This window comes from Microcaecilia unicolor, chromosome 14, assembly GCF_901765095.1.
Source record: "Microcaecilia unicolor chromosome 14, aMicUni1.1, whole genome shotgun sequence".
In the NCBI taxonomy this organism is placed as follows: Eukaryota; Metazoa; Chordata; class Amphibia; order Gymnophiona; family Siphonopidae; genus Microcaecilia; species Microcaecilia unicolor.
Genome location: NC_044044.1, coordinates 21,526,616 through 21,542,473, shown reverse-complemented (window position 1 = coordinate 21,542,473; position 15,858 = coordinate 21,526,616). Strand labels below are relative to the sequence as shown.

Genomic DNA, 15,858 nt, shown 5'->3' with positions numbered 1-15,858 from the left:
GTTCCAATTATGTCATTATGGTCTTATTAAAGAGATGTGTTTTCAGTGCCTTACGGAAGTTAATTAGGTTACGAATTATTTTCAGGTCCAATGGTAGAGCATTCCACATTTGTGAACTCAAGTATGAAAAGCTGGATGCATGTATTAGCCAGGTGGAAAAACCCACTGATCATCCCTGGAAATGAACTTTGAGAAATAGTATCTACTTTTTCAGATCTGCTGGTACTTGTGATCTGGACTGGTCCCTGTTAATGCAAGATACTGGGATGGTGGACCTTGGTCTGGCTCTGCTTGGCTTTTCTTATATATGTTTGTTTGTTTTTTAAATTCAGATTTCAGTTTACAGTCTTTTTCTCAAATGGTTTTGAGCAGAGAAGTGAAATTGCAACATCAACCACCTTGAGAAAGAGAAACGGTTGCAGGAGGAAATCATTTGCACCCGATGGCCAAACCTATCTCCGCTGCATTTCGCTTTCACTGGATTATTTTTACCGCAGGAGGGGTTTGGACACAGGAGTTCCATATCTCTCCCCTACGGGTAACATTTCTTTGCTGGTGTGAGTTCGATTTACAGAGAAGTGACAGTAGGATCACACTCCAGGAAGCATCAGCAAGAGACGCAAGCTCAGGATGAAGAAGAAACTGAGCCGGAAATTTTCCCTGTTGGTGTTAATCTTGGTGACCGTAGGTAAGCAGAAGCTCCCACACCCTTTCTTCTACCAGAGGGTTCTGAGGTCTTCCCAGCCCGCTGGCAATGTTTGCCCTTGTAAGTGGTTACCCTTATTCTGTCCCTCTCTGACAAACTCATAAGACAGCCACTGGTCTTGAGCAGTGCTTCTCAACCCAGTCCTTGAGGCACACCTAGTCCAATCAGGTTTTCAGGATGTCCACAGTGAATATGCATGAGATAGATTTGCATTCCGAGGAGACAGTGCAGGCAAATCTATCTCATGCAGATTCATTGTGGACATCCTGAAAACCTGATTGGACTAGGTGTGCCCCAGCACTGGGCTGAGAAACATTGGTCTAGAGGAAGGCATTACAGTCCAGGCAATTCCTCTGATGCTGCATGGAAGGGGAATTACTGGGTTCAATGACATAACAAATTGCTTGTGTCTGGATTTCAGCTTTGTTCTTCTGGTCTTGTTCCCCATTCCTCTTTCTTTTCTGTCTCGATTTATTTTATACTTAACTTCTTTTTAAGGTCTGTCAGTTTTTGCCTGCTCCTTTGGACTTGCAGATCAATTAGAACCAGCTTCTGTTGGGCTAGAGTGGCCTGAGTCTTTTCAATGACCTAAGTACCTACCCACATTTCTTTTATGTCTTCTCAGCCCCGTTATTGCAGCAATGGAGTTTGACCACAGGCTGCCATCGCTTGTCTCTGAGAAACTATCTAGGTTTGACCCTTAGGTGTCACTGTTGAGCAATGGCCGATGTGTTCTCCATTCCCCATCCTCTCAGAGGGTGTGAGCTCTGCCTTTGCAGCATCCCAGCCCCAGCTGGACCAGGGAGCAGAAGTCTGCCCTGGGAACTGATTTTTAGATCAACCCCTTCCCAATACAGCCTTCCTCACAGTCTCCTTTTCAGGTGTCAGGTTTTTAAAAAAAAAATCTTTTTCTGTATTTATATCATTTTAACACATTCTACATTTGGGATCCATTGTAAGTTAAATACACCCTACAAGTTCCACTTACAAACTGGAATACCTCTATGCCATACTTTGTATTGCTGTTTGAATATTTTTACATCTGTAATTGCCTATTGCTCATGTTTGATCTATTCTTATTGTACACCACCTTGAGTGAATTCCTTCAAAAAGGCGGTAAATAAATCCTAATAAATAAAAACATAGCACTGAGGAAACATTTGAGTAGCCAGAAGGATTGTATTTCATAGCAGCATCTGTTGACCTTTCTTAATTTCCTGAGTGTGTGCAAGGTTTCTGAGGTTTTCAGTCCTCTGCCAAAAAAACTATTTCTTCATTCTAAGTTCTTCATTCTAACAACAGGGGGACTTCTTCATTTTGACAGAAACCAAGGGGGCAAACAATGAGACAATACATTGCATTCAATCATTTAACGGACTGTAAAATGAACATATCCAACAGACTGCCAAAACCTGTCGCTTCTTCCTCTTCAACATCAGCAAAATTCGCCCTTTCCTCTCTGAGCACACCACACGAACTCTCGTCCATGGTCTCATTACCTCTCGTCTTGACTACTGCAACCTACTCCTCACCGGCCTCCCACTTAGCCATCTATCCCCCCTTCAATCCGTTCAGAACGCTGCCGCACGTCTTATATTCCGCAAGAACCGATATATCACCCCTCCCCTCAAGTCACTTCACTGGCTTCCGATCAGATACCGCATACAATTCAAGATTCTCCTCCTTACCTACAAATGCACCCGGTCTGCGGCTCCTCACTACCTCTCTACCCTCATCTCCCCCTATGTTCCCGCCCGTAACCTCCGCTCACAGGACAAATCCCTCCTTTCAGTACCCTTCTCCACCACTGCCAACTGCAGGCTCCGCTCATTCTGCCTTGCCTCACCCTATGCCTGGAACAATCTTCCTCAACCCCTACACCAAGCCCCCTCCCTACCCATCTTCAAATCTCTGCTTAAAACTCACCTCTTCAATGCTGCCTTTGGCACCTAACCTTTCGAGAAATATAGTATGCCCTATCAGATCGACTCTACACTTGTCTTTTAGATTGTACACTTGTCTCTAGATTTACACCTGTCTTTTAGATTGTAAGCTCCTTGAGCAGGGACTGTCCTTCCATGTTAAATTGTACAGCGCTGCGTAACCCTAGTAGCGCTTTAGAAATGTTAAGTAGTAGTAGTAGTAACATTAGCAGGAGTCGCATTTGAGGCTAAGTCCAGATTCTATATACGACGCGGCGAGTTATGTCTGTTAAATTGGGTGCATGACCAATTTACGTGCGCACCTTAATTGAGTAACAAACCAATCAAAGTTGTGCCAGAAACACTTTGGGCAGAACATTGATGGGTTTTGCCAGTCAAGCTCTCAAGCAACCCTACCGACCCAACTTAAATGCCTGTACCCTGCAATACAATGAAACCAAAGCTCGTAATGGACATATAATTCTTCCTTTCTATGATTCCCTAATGTGTCTATACACACGAACCTTATTCTACCACAACATTACTGTATTTGTTCATACCGGAATTGGCGAACGCCTTTACGGTACTATGGAAGCCACATCGAGCCTGCAAATAGGTGGGGAAAATGTGGGATACAAATGTAACAAATAAATAAATTGGCCGATAACAACCAATTAGTAGCACTAATTGGCAACAATTGGAATTTACATGTGCATCATTTTAGGCGTATTCTAAAAAAGAGGCGCGCGTAAATTCTAAAATGTGTAGCTGAAAAGGGGGGCGTGGCCATGGGAGGAATGTGGCCGTGTTGAGGGTGTTCTTCAAATTTAACGTACGTGGTTACAGAATTTGGGGGAGCGCACCTACATTTTGGAGCGGGTATTTGCTCAAGGCTTTTAGTGGCAGAAATGTAGATGCGATCTCCAGCCCTATATGCTATTCTGTAAACCACACCTAACTTTAAGCGCGGATTGTTGAATAGCGTTAAGCAGTATTTTTGGATACGTTTCTTTTTTTTAGACGCCATGTGACGCTATAAGTCTGTCTCCGAAGAGAGGGACTGTATATGCATGACCTGTTCTGAATTATGTGCCTCAAAACTCTAAAAGCAGGTCAGAAACACAAAATATGAAAAACCTTTAAATACACCCCTTCGTTTATATGGATACTGATAAGCAAAGAAAATACTTGAATTAAGCTTTTCCAGAGGTACTTGAAGGAAGTGTCGCCTCCTGGCTTTCATGATTTCTCTGACACTGGGGAAAATTCTGATCAAGCTCCCTAAAACCTTCTTTTATAACTTAAGAAAAAAAAAATCATTCTAAAAATCCAGCCATGATTCAAGTCCAGAGCCATATAAATGTTATTGAATGATAAGCTATGTTTTACATGGTTTATGGAGGTCTCTTAGACTTGTTAGTTGATGCGAAGTGCTCATAGTTAGAAGTTATCATTGTTCACTTTTGTTTTGTGAAAACTTAACTTAGAATATATTACTGTGGGATAAACATAAAGGAATCCTCCTCAGAAGGAAGGGATCCCCAGAAGCTTAGCCGGTGGTGGGAGGCAGGGCTGGTGGTTGGGAGGTGGGGATAGTGCTGGGCAGACTTATACGGTCTGTGCCAGAGCCGGTGGTGGGAGGCGGGGCTGGTGGTTGGAAGGCAGGGATAGTGCTGGGCAGACTTATACGGTCTGTGCCAGAGCCGGTGGTGGGAGGCGGGGCTGGTGGTTGGGAGGCTGGGATAGTGCTGGGCAGACTTATACGGTCTGTGCCCTGAAAAGGACAGGTACAAATCAAGGTAAGGTATACACAAAAAATGACACGTGAGTTTATCTTGTTGGGCAGACTGGGTGGACCGTGCAGGTCTTTTTCTGCCGTCTTCTACTATGTTACTATGTTACTGTGTGGTTCCTGGAGTCTAATGGGTCTCAGTAAGTTGCTGAGTGGCAAAGATACTGGGGCAATTTACCCAGTTACCTTCTTTAGCCGAGTTTTCAGCCAATGCTAGCCAGATAGGTTTGTAGCTAAATCATAATCAATTCCCCTAAATGTAGCCAGACCAATTTCTCCAGCTAGATTTAGAGAAAGCGACTTCTGTGTCCAGAGAAGTGCACCACAATTTCGCTGGTCCAGCAGAAACTCCATCGCCCCTGAAATAGTTTCAAACTCATCTTTTCTTTTCTCATCGGCTAATTTTGTGCATCCTGCGAATTTAGCTGGATGTTTTATCTGTTCAGCAGGAGAAAGTTTTCAAGGTCAAAAAGGTTAACCAGCGAACTTTGCAAGTTAGCCAAGTGAAATGTTATAAACTGGCCCTTCCATTGTCCAGAGAGGAAAGAACTTGCTGACCTGGAGAACGGGAAAGACTGAGGTTCACTCCTGCATCTGTCTTAAGACTTGGCCCTGGACCTCGGGTACCAGGTCGATCAGCCGCAGCATCTCCCCTATCAGGAGAGTAAAGACTGTCACTCTTCCTTTCCAGTATCCTGCAAGGACGGTGAGGTGTTCTCAGGATGCATCTTCTGTTTCTTTGGCAAACCTCATTCCTTCATTGTCCCACAACAGAAATCTCTCTTCATACTAAAGACAGTATAGTAAATTCTAAATAAACAAGAAACAGAAAAAAAAATATTTAGGTTCTATCAGGTTTTGTGGTTTATGATGTATGTCTCTCTCTTTGCCTTTCTCTCCAGCCTCTGCCCAGGATTCCAGGTATGAGGTGTTTCAGCCCGAACTGGTCTCAGCTGTGGTGGGGGAGGCCATTATCCTCCCCTGTTCCTTCTCCTACCCCCGGGAGATAGAGCCCATCTGGGACGTGAGAGTGTACTGGAGGATTAACAACTTGCACGGAGGTTATATCTACAAAGACATGAAGGATTTCATCCATCCAGAGTACGCAGGACGGCTCTCCTTACACGGGTTGCCTATGGTGGATAAAACAGCCTCCCTCCGAATAACAGGCCTGAGGGAAAGTGACAGTAACAGGTATTACTGCCGAGTGGTGATGACGATGAATGATGAAGGGACTGAAGAGATGCAAAACGTCAACGGGACGGAGCTCAGAGTGTCAGGTAAGTATTACAGATCAGCGCTTTCACTTGAAACAGGGGGTAAAATAAAGAGAGCAGTGAAATACGGCAGCTAAAGAAAATGAAAGGGGCCTGGAGGGTAGAGGAAACTTTGCTCAGGGACTGAACTGGAGTAAATTTTAAAACATAGAAATAGAACGGCAAAAATAGGCTGAAAATTGTGAATCAAACGTTCAACGTTGGTTATCCAGGTAGCAGCGCTGCCGAGAGACTAGGCCGGGCCCGGGGCAAGGCCGCCCCGCCTCCGCCCCCCCCCCCCCCCCCCCCGCCGCTGCCACTGCCATCGTCTGATGTAACTTCTGGTTTCCGTGAGGGCGGGACACAGGGAGGGAAGGCCAGAAGAGACGCGATCTGCGACTGTCGCTTTGAATGAAGGGGGCCTGGAGCCGAGAAGGCAGGCAGGTGAGACTGGGGACTGCAGCGCCGGCGGCCTGACCCTGGCGCCGGGCCCCCCTTGGAGGCCCGGGGAATTTTGCCACCCCCCCCCCCTCTCGGCGGCCCTGCCAGGTAGCAGGGGCTGGTACTATGTGGCCATAACTGGATTTTCAGCGGCGTTATCCAGATAATGCCACCGAAAACTGGGTGGAGCCAAGAGTTATTTGGAGATTGGCAATATTTAACCGTGTTAACTAACCAGATACTGAGGACAGCAGAAATAAAACAAAACAAAATAACCACAATAAAATAAGGTGATACCTTTTTTATTGGACTAACCTAATACATTTTTTGACTAACTTACAAAGGCTAGGACTTTCTTCCTCAGGTCAAAAAAAACATAAAATCATTCCAATGAGATTCTCAAGGGGAAAGACAGGGGTGTGAAACAGGGAGAGACGGTTGGGCGATCAGAAGGTGAAAGGAGCAGTGATTTATAACGTATGTCTCTTTGGTTCCAGTCTCTCTCCTAAATTCCAGTTATGAACTCTTTCAACCCAAGTCAGTCTCAGTTGGGGCAGGGGAGTCTGTCTTCCTTCCCTGCTTCTTCTCCCACCCCCGAGTGATTGACCCCATCTGGGACTTGAAGGTCTTCTGGAGACTGAATAGCTCCAATGGAGATTATATCTTCAGAGACAAAGAGCACTTCGTCCATCCAGATTTTGCGGGACGCATTTCCCGGCACAAGGCCCTCTGGGTGTCGAAAAGAGCCTCTATCACAATCAAGAATCTGAGGGAGAATGACATTAACAGGTACTTCTGTGGAGTGGAGTCAGCGAATGAGGAAAATAGGGAACAGTGGCAAAGCGTTGGAGGGACGGAGCTCATAGTTTCAGGTAAAGTATGATATTGTGTCAACCTCCTCATTGTTATTCTTAATATTAATCTCCACTGTTTTATTTATTTATTTCTTACATTTGTACCCTGCGCTTTCCCACACATGGCAGGCTCAATGCAGCTTACATTGTAACAATATAAATAATTACAAAGTCGTAAGAAGAATATACAGTTTGTAGTAAACGCAGTATTAATGGGATTAACAAATAAGTAAATTGAACATAGGAGGAATTGGGTGCAGAAGGAATTGAGCGTTGGGAGGTAGGCGTAGGAAGATGGAGAGGAATGGATATGGGGTAGCAAAAAGGAAAATGGGAAACATGGTCAATGTATAACAATCGTCAATAAGAATCATATGGGCAAGCTTTGGTTAGGTTGAATCGTTAGGGTAGGCTATCTTGAAGAGATGGGTCTTCAGTGCTTTTCTGAAGGGCAAAAGGCCGTTAATGGTACGGATGGATCTTGGTAGAGCATTCCAAAGCTGGCTACCTGAAAAGGAAAAATTGGATGCGTAGAAGGATTTGTACTTAATACCTTTGCAGTTGGGGAGGTGTAGATTAAGGTAAGTATGGGAAGACGTCAAACTGTTCCTGGTTGGGGAAATAATCCCCAAATAATGTGAGGGAGGAGATTGGTTGCACATGTAAACATCTGCGGCTCCACCTCCTTCTCTCTGAGGTTTGGCTTCTTACGTGTCCTTAGAGCAGCAGCTGTCCTGCATCTGGACCAGACCACCTTATCTAGGGTATAGGTGGCGCTTTCGTTTCTACTCTATCTTGCCCCTCACTACCTTTCTACCCACATCTCCCCTTACGTTCCCGCCCGTAACCTCCGCTCACAGGACAAATCCCTCCTCTCAGTACCCTTCTCCAACACCGCCAACTCCAGGCTCCGCTCATTCTGCCTTGCCTCACCCTATGCCTGGAACAACCTTCCTGAGCCCTTACGCCAAGCCCCCTCCCTGCCCGTCTTCAAGTCTTTGCTTAAAGCCCACCTCTTCAATGCTGCGTTCGGCACCTAACTCTTACCGTTCACAAAATCCAGACTGCCCCATTTTGACCGCCACTATTGGACTGACCTTTAATTTGTCTCTTAGATTGTAAGCTCTTTGAGCAGGGACCGTCCCTCTATGTTAAATTGTACAGCGCTGCGTAACTCTAGTAGCGCTTTAGAAATGTTAAGTAGTTGTAGAATTCACATACCACATGCGCTGAAACCTTCTGCAGCCACTGCTAGAGACCTGCCCCTCACACTGCCAGCACAACTGAGGCTGTGGTGACACCAGATTATGAGGCATCAGTCAGGGGTATATAGCTACCGTTCAGTGAGCCCTGGCAAAAAGCCCAGGGTCACCCAATGGATAGAGTTGTCTGTTGTGCCACCCTCTTTACATTTGCTTCAGCTCCTCGGTCTTCCTTCTGTCACATCCCACCCACAGGAAGTTGCTTCAGAAGAGTCGAGATGTGACAGAGGGAGGACTGAGGAGCCAGCTGGAAGCAGTGTGTCTTTACGTCACTGCTGCTGAGGGATAGTGATCCAATGTAACATAGTAACATAGTAGATGACGGCAGAAAAAGACCTGCACGGTCCATCCAGTCTGCCCAACAAGATAAACTCATGTGTGCTACTTTTTGTGTATACCTTACCTTGATTTGTACCTGTCCTTTTCAGGGCACAGACCGTATAAGTCTGCCCAGCACTATCCCCGCCTCACAACCACCAGCCCCGCCTCCCACCACCGGCTCTGGCACAGACCGTATAAGTCTGCCCAGCACTATACTACTACTACTACTTAGCATTTCTATAGCGCTGCCAGGGTTACTATCCCCGCCTCCCAACCACCAGCCCCACCTCCCACCATCGGCTCTGGCACAGACCGTATAAGTCTGCCCAGCACCATCCCCGCCTCCCAACCACCAGTCCCACCTCCCACCACCAGCTCTGGCACAGACCGTATAAGTCTGCCCAGCACCATCCCCACCTCCCAACCACCAGTCCCGCCTCCCACCACCGGCTCTGGCACAGACCGTATAAGTCTGCCCAGCACCATCCCCGCCTCCCAACCACCAGTCCCGCCTCCCACCACCAGTTCTGGCACAGACCGTATAAGTCTGCCCAGCACCATCCCCGCCTCCCAACCACCAGTCCCGCCTCCCACCACCGGCTCTGGCACAGACCGTATAAGTCTGCCCAGCACCATCCCCGCCTCCCAACCACCAGTCCCGCCTCCCACCACCGGCTCTGGCACAGACCTTATAAGCCTGCCCAGCACCATCTCCGCCTCCCGCCACCAGAGGGGGTGGGGTAAGAGAGGAAAACATGCCAGACCACAAGGGTTCTAAGTAGTCCAGGGAGCAGAAGATCCCAGGGGGGAATTGAACTCAGGTTCTCAATGTAGCAGCAAACAACACCTACCACTGAATCAGTACTAGCATAAAGTTTCAAATACTTTATAAACCCTACTACTACTGGTTTCTCTGCTCTGGGGACTAAGCCTAAAGGAAAGGAAAGAATGAGGTTCATACCTGCCTCCCTCGCCATCTTTGCACTGGATCTGAGGTGCTGGGTACAATAGCCATTTCATGGGGCAGGGGGAATTCATGCATCTTTTGTTCCTTTGGACATCTCATTCCCTCATAGCCCCACAGCAGAAATCTCTCATGTTTAATTTCTGTCATCACAAATGAAAGGTCTGTGGTTTAGAACATTTGCATTTCCGTCTCTTTCTCTAGGTTCTGCTCAGAAACCCCAGTACCAAGTGTTTCAGCCTGAGTTGGTCTCAGCTGTGGTGGGGGAGTCAGTCATCCTTCCCTGTTACTTCACCTACCCCCAGGAGATTAAGTCCAACCAGGGCATGAACGTGTCCTGGAGAATTAACAACTTCCATGGAGATTATATCTACAATTACGGACAGAGATTTACCCATTCAGATTACAAGGGACGGATCTCCCTGTCCGGATTTCCATGGGGAGATAATACAGCCTCTGTCAGAATAAGTGACCTGAGAAAGAATGACAGCAACAGGTACTATTGCCAAGTACAGCTGAGGAAGAACGATGGAAAGATTCAAGAGGTGCAGAGCATCAACGGGACGGAGCTCAGAGTGACAGGTAGAGAGAATGTCACCCCCATCCTTACCCTTAATATAAATCTCCATTCCTGGGAGACAATTCTGAAGTGGGTGAGAGTAAGTTGATGTGGAAAGGAAGAAACGGGACGCAGTTTTATCTGATCCAGCCCGCTAATTCTCCTGCCCAATGCTCCCTTTAAGGTGGATGAGAATCCACTGCCCATGTTCCTATCATTGGGAGTGGAAAAAGGGGTGGATAAGTTACTGTTTCAGTCTGAGAGGCATGAAGGTGCCCTTGGCTTCTGGTAGAACTTGCTCACCCCTTGAAATTGAAATTGTGACCTTCCTGTATCGTGCCCAACGATAGGAACAGAGGCAGAGGACCTCCATCATGGTGCCCCCATACCAAGACTTTAATCCACCGCGCTCCATCAGGTCCCTAAACCTCTTCTTTCAGCTGCTGTCATATCCACTGAGTTCTGTCTCTCTTTCTCATTGTTAACTAATTAAACATCTAGTAATCTATACTACAATAACATTTATCATTTTCACGTTAAATTCTGTGGCTGGTTTTAACTGGAGAAGCCATTAACTTCTGTCATGAGATGTTTATCCCAAACTTTTCTATTAAGTGGCATATCTTGCTCCACCACCAGGGGGGGGGGGGGGTTATATTTATTCACCCCCTTCCCCAACCATACTGTAATCCTGTCATTACAGAGACAGTGCTCAGATGAGGGCTACACACCAGTTCGCCTCCTGGGATCATAGGTCCTAAATCTTGCTATTAAGTGTCACCATTGCACAACGAGTACAAATCCCTAACCCCCAAGCTCTAAGTAGTATCTGTAGCTTTACTCAGTCCAGGGAGTGGAAGATCCCAGGGGGGGCAATTGAACTCAGGTTCTTCACATAGCAGCACACAGCACTACCACTGAACCAGTCTTAACATGAAATTTTTAAATGCTTTAAAAATCCTACTACCTCTGGCTTTTCTGCTCTGGGGGCTAAGGAAAGAATGAGGTTCATACCTTCCTCCCTTCCCATCTGAGGTGCTGGTACAGCAGTCATTTCATGGGGCAGGGGGAATCTTCTGTTCTTTTGGAGATCTCATTCCCTCATATCTCCACAGCAGAAATCTCTCATGTTTACTTTCTGTAACAGATGAAAGTTTTGTGATTTAGAACATTTGTCTATCTGTCTCTTTTTTCTTCTTCTCTAGATTCTGCTCAGAAACCCCAGTACCAAGTGTTTCAGCCTGAGATGGTCTTAGCTGTGGTGGGGGAGTCAGTCATTCTTCCCTGTTCCTTCACCTACCCCCAGGAGATTGAGCCCATCCGGGATGCGAGAGTGTCCTGGAGAATGAACAGCTTCCGTGGAGATTATATCTACAAATTTATCCCGAGTTTCACCCATCGGGATTACAGGAGACGGATCTCCCTGACCGGGTTTCCCTGGGGGAACAATACAGCCTCTATCAGAATAAGTGACCTGAGAAAGAGTGACAGCAAAAGATACTACTGCCGAGTACAACTGATTAAGAATGATGGAGTGGCTGAGGAGGTGCAAAGCGTCGATGGGACAGAGCTTAGAATGATGGGTAAAGTATTAAAGAGACTGTCACCCCCATCCTTATCCTTAATATTAGTCTCCACTCCTGGAAGACAATTCCCAAGTGGTGAGAGTAGGTTAATGTGGAAAGGAAGATATGGGGAGACGTCTTATCTAATCCAGTGCTCTAACTCCCCCTCCCCTGCCCAATGTTACTTGTAAGGTGGATGAGAGTCCACTGCCCATGTACCTACCTTCGAAGGAGGGGGGGGGGGGCAGCAAAGTTGCAGCTTCAGAGAGGCAGGTAAGTCCCCCTTGTAATTGAAACCGTTGACCTACCTGCTCTGTCCCCAATGATAAGATCATGGGCAGTGGAGTCTCATCCATCTTAGAGGGAACGTTGCCCCCAATCCAAGGCTTTTATCTACCACTGCCCCTGGCCCTGGCCTCATCCCCTCCACTCCCAATAGGAGTCTCCCATCAGGCCCTGAGGCCCCTAATCCTCTTCTTTCAGCTGCTGCTTGCTCCAGTGTACACTCGTTTCCTTTCTGTCTCTTTTTCTCTCTGTCTCTCTCTCTCTCTCTTTTTATCTTTCTCTCTTCATTCTATCTATCTTCTCTTTCTCTCACTCTCTCTCTGTCTGTCGATCTCTCTCTCTCTCTCTCTCTCTTTATCTTTCTTTGTTCCTCTTTCTGTCTCTATTGGTCTCTCTCTCTCTCTCTTTCTCTCTGTCTCTATTGGTCTCTCTCTCTTTCTCTTTGCTCCTCTTTCTCTGACTTCTCTTCCTGTCTCTATTGATCTCTCTCTCTTTCTCCCTCTCTCTCTCTCTCTCTTTCTCCCTCTTTGTTCCTCTTTCTCTGTCTTCTCGTTCTCTCTGTCTCTATTGGTCTATGTGTGTATCTCTATCTCTCTCTCTTTCACACACAGACACATGACTATATGGGGTGAAAACCAGGGATCTAATGTTATCCCAGTAATTGGTGAAAGGACAAAGGAATATTCTCATTTTTTTTTATTTGCCCTTCGGGGGAGGGGGGCAAAGAGGAGGGGCTGGAGCAGACACTTTCAAAGCCTGCAGCAGTCTACTCAACTGGGATGATGAGTAGGGGTGGGGTGGGGAGTTGGGGGGAAAGCAGAAACCTCAGAAGTTCAGAACACAAGTCAGAGAGCTGTGATGTAGGTGGAGGGAGAAGATGGAAATAATGAAAGGGGCTGACGTGAGGAGGGGGGTGAATGATTGGTGGGGATTGGTGCCAGAGGACGAATGTTGGGAAAGATATGAAGGGGTTCAATGCTTTGAAGATGGGTGCAACAGAGGGCTGATGTTGGGGCAGTTGAGGAGTAGGTGAATATCTGGAGAGGCTGAGAAGGGATGAATGGTTGGGGGATGGTGCAGAAAGGGAAAGTTAAACCCTGCTGATAGTCAGGGACACTTAACCAGTTAGTGCCGGTCTTGGGCCAGAGCTAAACGAATAAATAGCTAATGGTTAGTGCAGTGGACTGAGAATCTGGGGAGCTGGGTTTGATTCCCACTTCAGCTCCTTGTGACCCTGGGCAAGTCACCAGTGGCGTACCAAGTGTTGTCCAGCACCAGTCTCTGGCGCCGCCACGTTGCCTGCCCTGCTCTGTCTTCCCCTCACGTCCGGCACGCTCCTTTTAGTGAAACTGAGCATGCTCAATTTCACTAAAAGGAGCATGTAGGACGTGAGGGGAAGACAGGGCAGGGCAGGGGACCGGCGCTGGACAAGACTTCGGCTGGTGGGGGTTGGGGATCCCTGCCACCTAAGGTATTTGCTGCAGCAGTGGGTGGGGAGTGGCAGGGGGGGTCAGTGAGGCAGCGGGGCGGCAGACCAATATGTGCCCCACCACCTCGGGCTGTGGCCCCTTCCCACCTCTAGGTCTGGCTACGCCCCTGGTGTTCCTTTTTTTAAATCTACAGACAAGCAAATAAATAATGATGTCTCATTTTCACCGAGGGCAGAAGAGGCTCCCACAGTGGACATAGACGACAGAACAAGGGAAGCGAATCCAGGCATGGATGAGGAAGGCAGAACCAAGACAGCGAATTCCGACGGAGACTACCACAACTACTAAACATCCCTAAGCACTGTCCCCTGGAATCTATATATGGCGTCGATTCAAGATGTGCGCTCAACTAAATTGGCTAACAATTCAATTAGCGCCAATAATTGAGTGCTAATTGACACTGATTTTGGATTTGCGTGCACATCTTGTTATGCATTGTTCTATAAAATGCGCACCCAAATACTAAAGTGTGCAATCCAAAAGGGGGTGTGGCCATGGGAGGAGCATGGGTGGGTCAGGGGTGCTCCTAAAATTTACACGCATCTATAGAATTCCAGAGATGTGCACCCAAATTGGGCACCAAGAATTATACTTGGTTTTTAATCAGGCGTAAGTCCTGGTTGCCCAAATTTGGGCGCTGAAATTGACACTCAATGATATTCTATCATTGAGTGCCCATTTTAGAACAACGTTGAGTGCCGATTATTGACCACCAGGACATACGCCTGGTTAAACCAACCCACAGTTCAAAAATCCTTCCTTCAAATTTTAAATGTTTCGAATCATTCAAAAATACTTGCGCTCTACAACAAAAAAAACCCTTAGCTTCTGTTGTTGGGTCTTCCTCCAACGGTGGCCAGTGTTTCATGGTCTTCATTCAAACAACCACGGCATAAGGGAATACGTTTGACCCTGTTATGAATATATTGCCTTCTTTTCAGCATTGACGCTGAAACCCAAAAGGCGCTGGCGTTAAAAAGAACACTTAAAAGCTACCGACCAGCCACCACTCACCTTCATCATGACTGGACCAAAACAAAGCAACATCATCTGGAATTTCAAGAAAATCTGTCATCGAAGAGCAGCACACAATTGAGAAAAAATCTTGCCCACGCTTCAATTAAAAACATGAATCCATTCAATTGAAGCATTTAACCCACGGGGGAAGACCCAACAACAGAAGCTAAGAGAGTTTTTTTTAAATATTGATTTTGATGTACAGCAGAAGTATTTTTGCATAATTCAACATTTAATGCCTATGATGGATTTTTGAACAGTGGGTTGATGTTTTCTGAAGCTTTTTCCTTCCTGCCTTTTTCCTTTAACTTTCACCTGAAACAATGGAATAATTTTGCTATAAGGTATTGTAGACACACAAAACAGATCCTTCCCTGTAGAGCTTACAGTAGTCAAAACAGTGCTGTGTACATCTGATATGAGCTATGCAAATAATTATACAGGGTAGATATTCATTCATTGGCGCACACCTTGTTCCCATCATATATCTACTCTTGGCCCCTCAGCTATATGGTAAGCCGTATCGTAGAAAATCTTTAGCATCATATCTATAATAGTTGAATGTTCTAATGCTGTTTATTAGGTGTTTCATTAGTATTATGCTAACATTGTATTATATCTCTGATATTTGAATTCCAGCGCTGTTAAATGTGTATATTTTTGATACCGTTTCATGGTAGTTCTGTTATTAGGTTTCAATGTACTGTTTTCAAATTTACTTCATTTATTCTATTTAGTTTACTTTTGGTTATTTTACTATTGTTATGCTGTTAACAAAGTTATTAAGTTTTATGTTCAACTGTACACTGCCTTGGATGAATCTCCTCATAAAGGCGGTTAATAAATCCCAATGAATAAAAATATTATCTCTGGATATTCAATGCCAGGTCATGTACGGTCACTGGTATTGAAAATCTAGGTTTATAAGACTGGTTATCTCTTTTCTGTACACTGCCTTGGGTACTTAAGTAAATCACTTCCCAGGGGAATACGTTGTCTGACACGACATCATGTTTCGCTGTTTGGCTGCTTCAAGGATATCTCCCCGTCTTGGCGCTATATCATCTTGATCGGTTAAGAATGATGTAGCACCAAGACGGGGAAACATGATGTTGTGTCGGACAACTTATTCCCCTGAGAAGTGATTTACTTAAGTTAAGTGCTAATGTGTCATTAAGCTGATATAAGAGTGATTAACCCTTTGTAGAAGTTTTGAATTTAATGGAGAATAACTAAAATACAATAAGAAAGTTATATATAAAAGCAAAGCATAAAATACACTTGAAGACCGGTGATGACAGGAGAGTGGAGGCCAAAATCAAAGAGTGCCCCATGATTCCGCCAAGCTGAGGACTTCTCCAAAACAAATTTTAAGTTCTAATACCACAAGCTCAAAATATATGTTTTGAAGTATCGTCTTTTGA

At 45.9% G+C, this 15,858-nt stretch overlaps 1 protein-coding gene across 2 annotated transcripts; it reads left to right on the top strand.

The window, feature by feature from the left end:
* The first annotated feature begins 474 nt into the window (after positions 1-474).
* On the top strand, positions 475-14,980 carry LOC115458073 (protein turtle homolog B-like). Of its 2 annotated transcripts, XM_030187882.1 has the most exons (6): positions 475-688; positions 5,323-5,700; positions 6,615-6,989; positions 9,723-10,100; positions 11,283-11,660; positions 13,593-14,980. In XM_030187882.1, exons 1-6 carry the CDS (start codon positions 631-633, stop codon positions 13,703-13,705), a joined length of 1,680 nt encoding a protein of 559 aa, XP_030043742.1. In that variant the 5' UTR covers positions 475-630; the 3' UTR covers positions 13,706-14,980. The 2 variants fall into 2 exon arrangements, with proteins under 2 accessions (XP_030043742.1, XP_030043743.1); XM_030187883.1 differs by lacking the exon at positions 6,615-6,989 and having other exon boundaries at positions 477-688.
* The last annotated feature ends 878 nt before the right edge of the window (positions 14,981-15,858 follow it).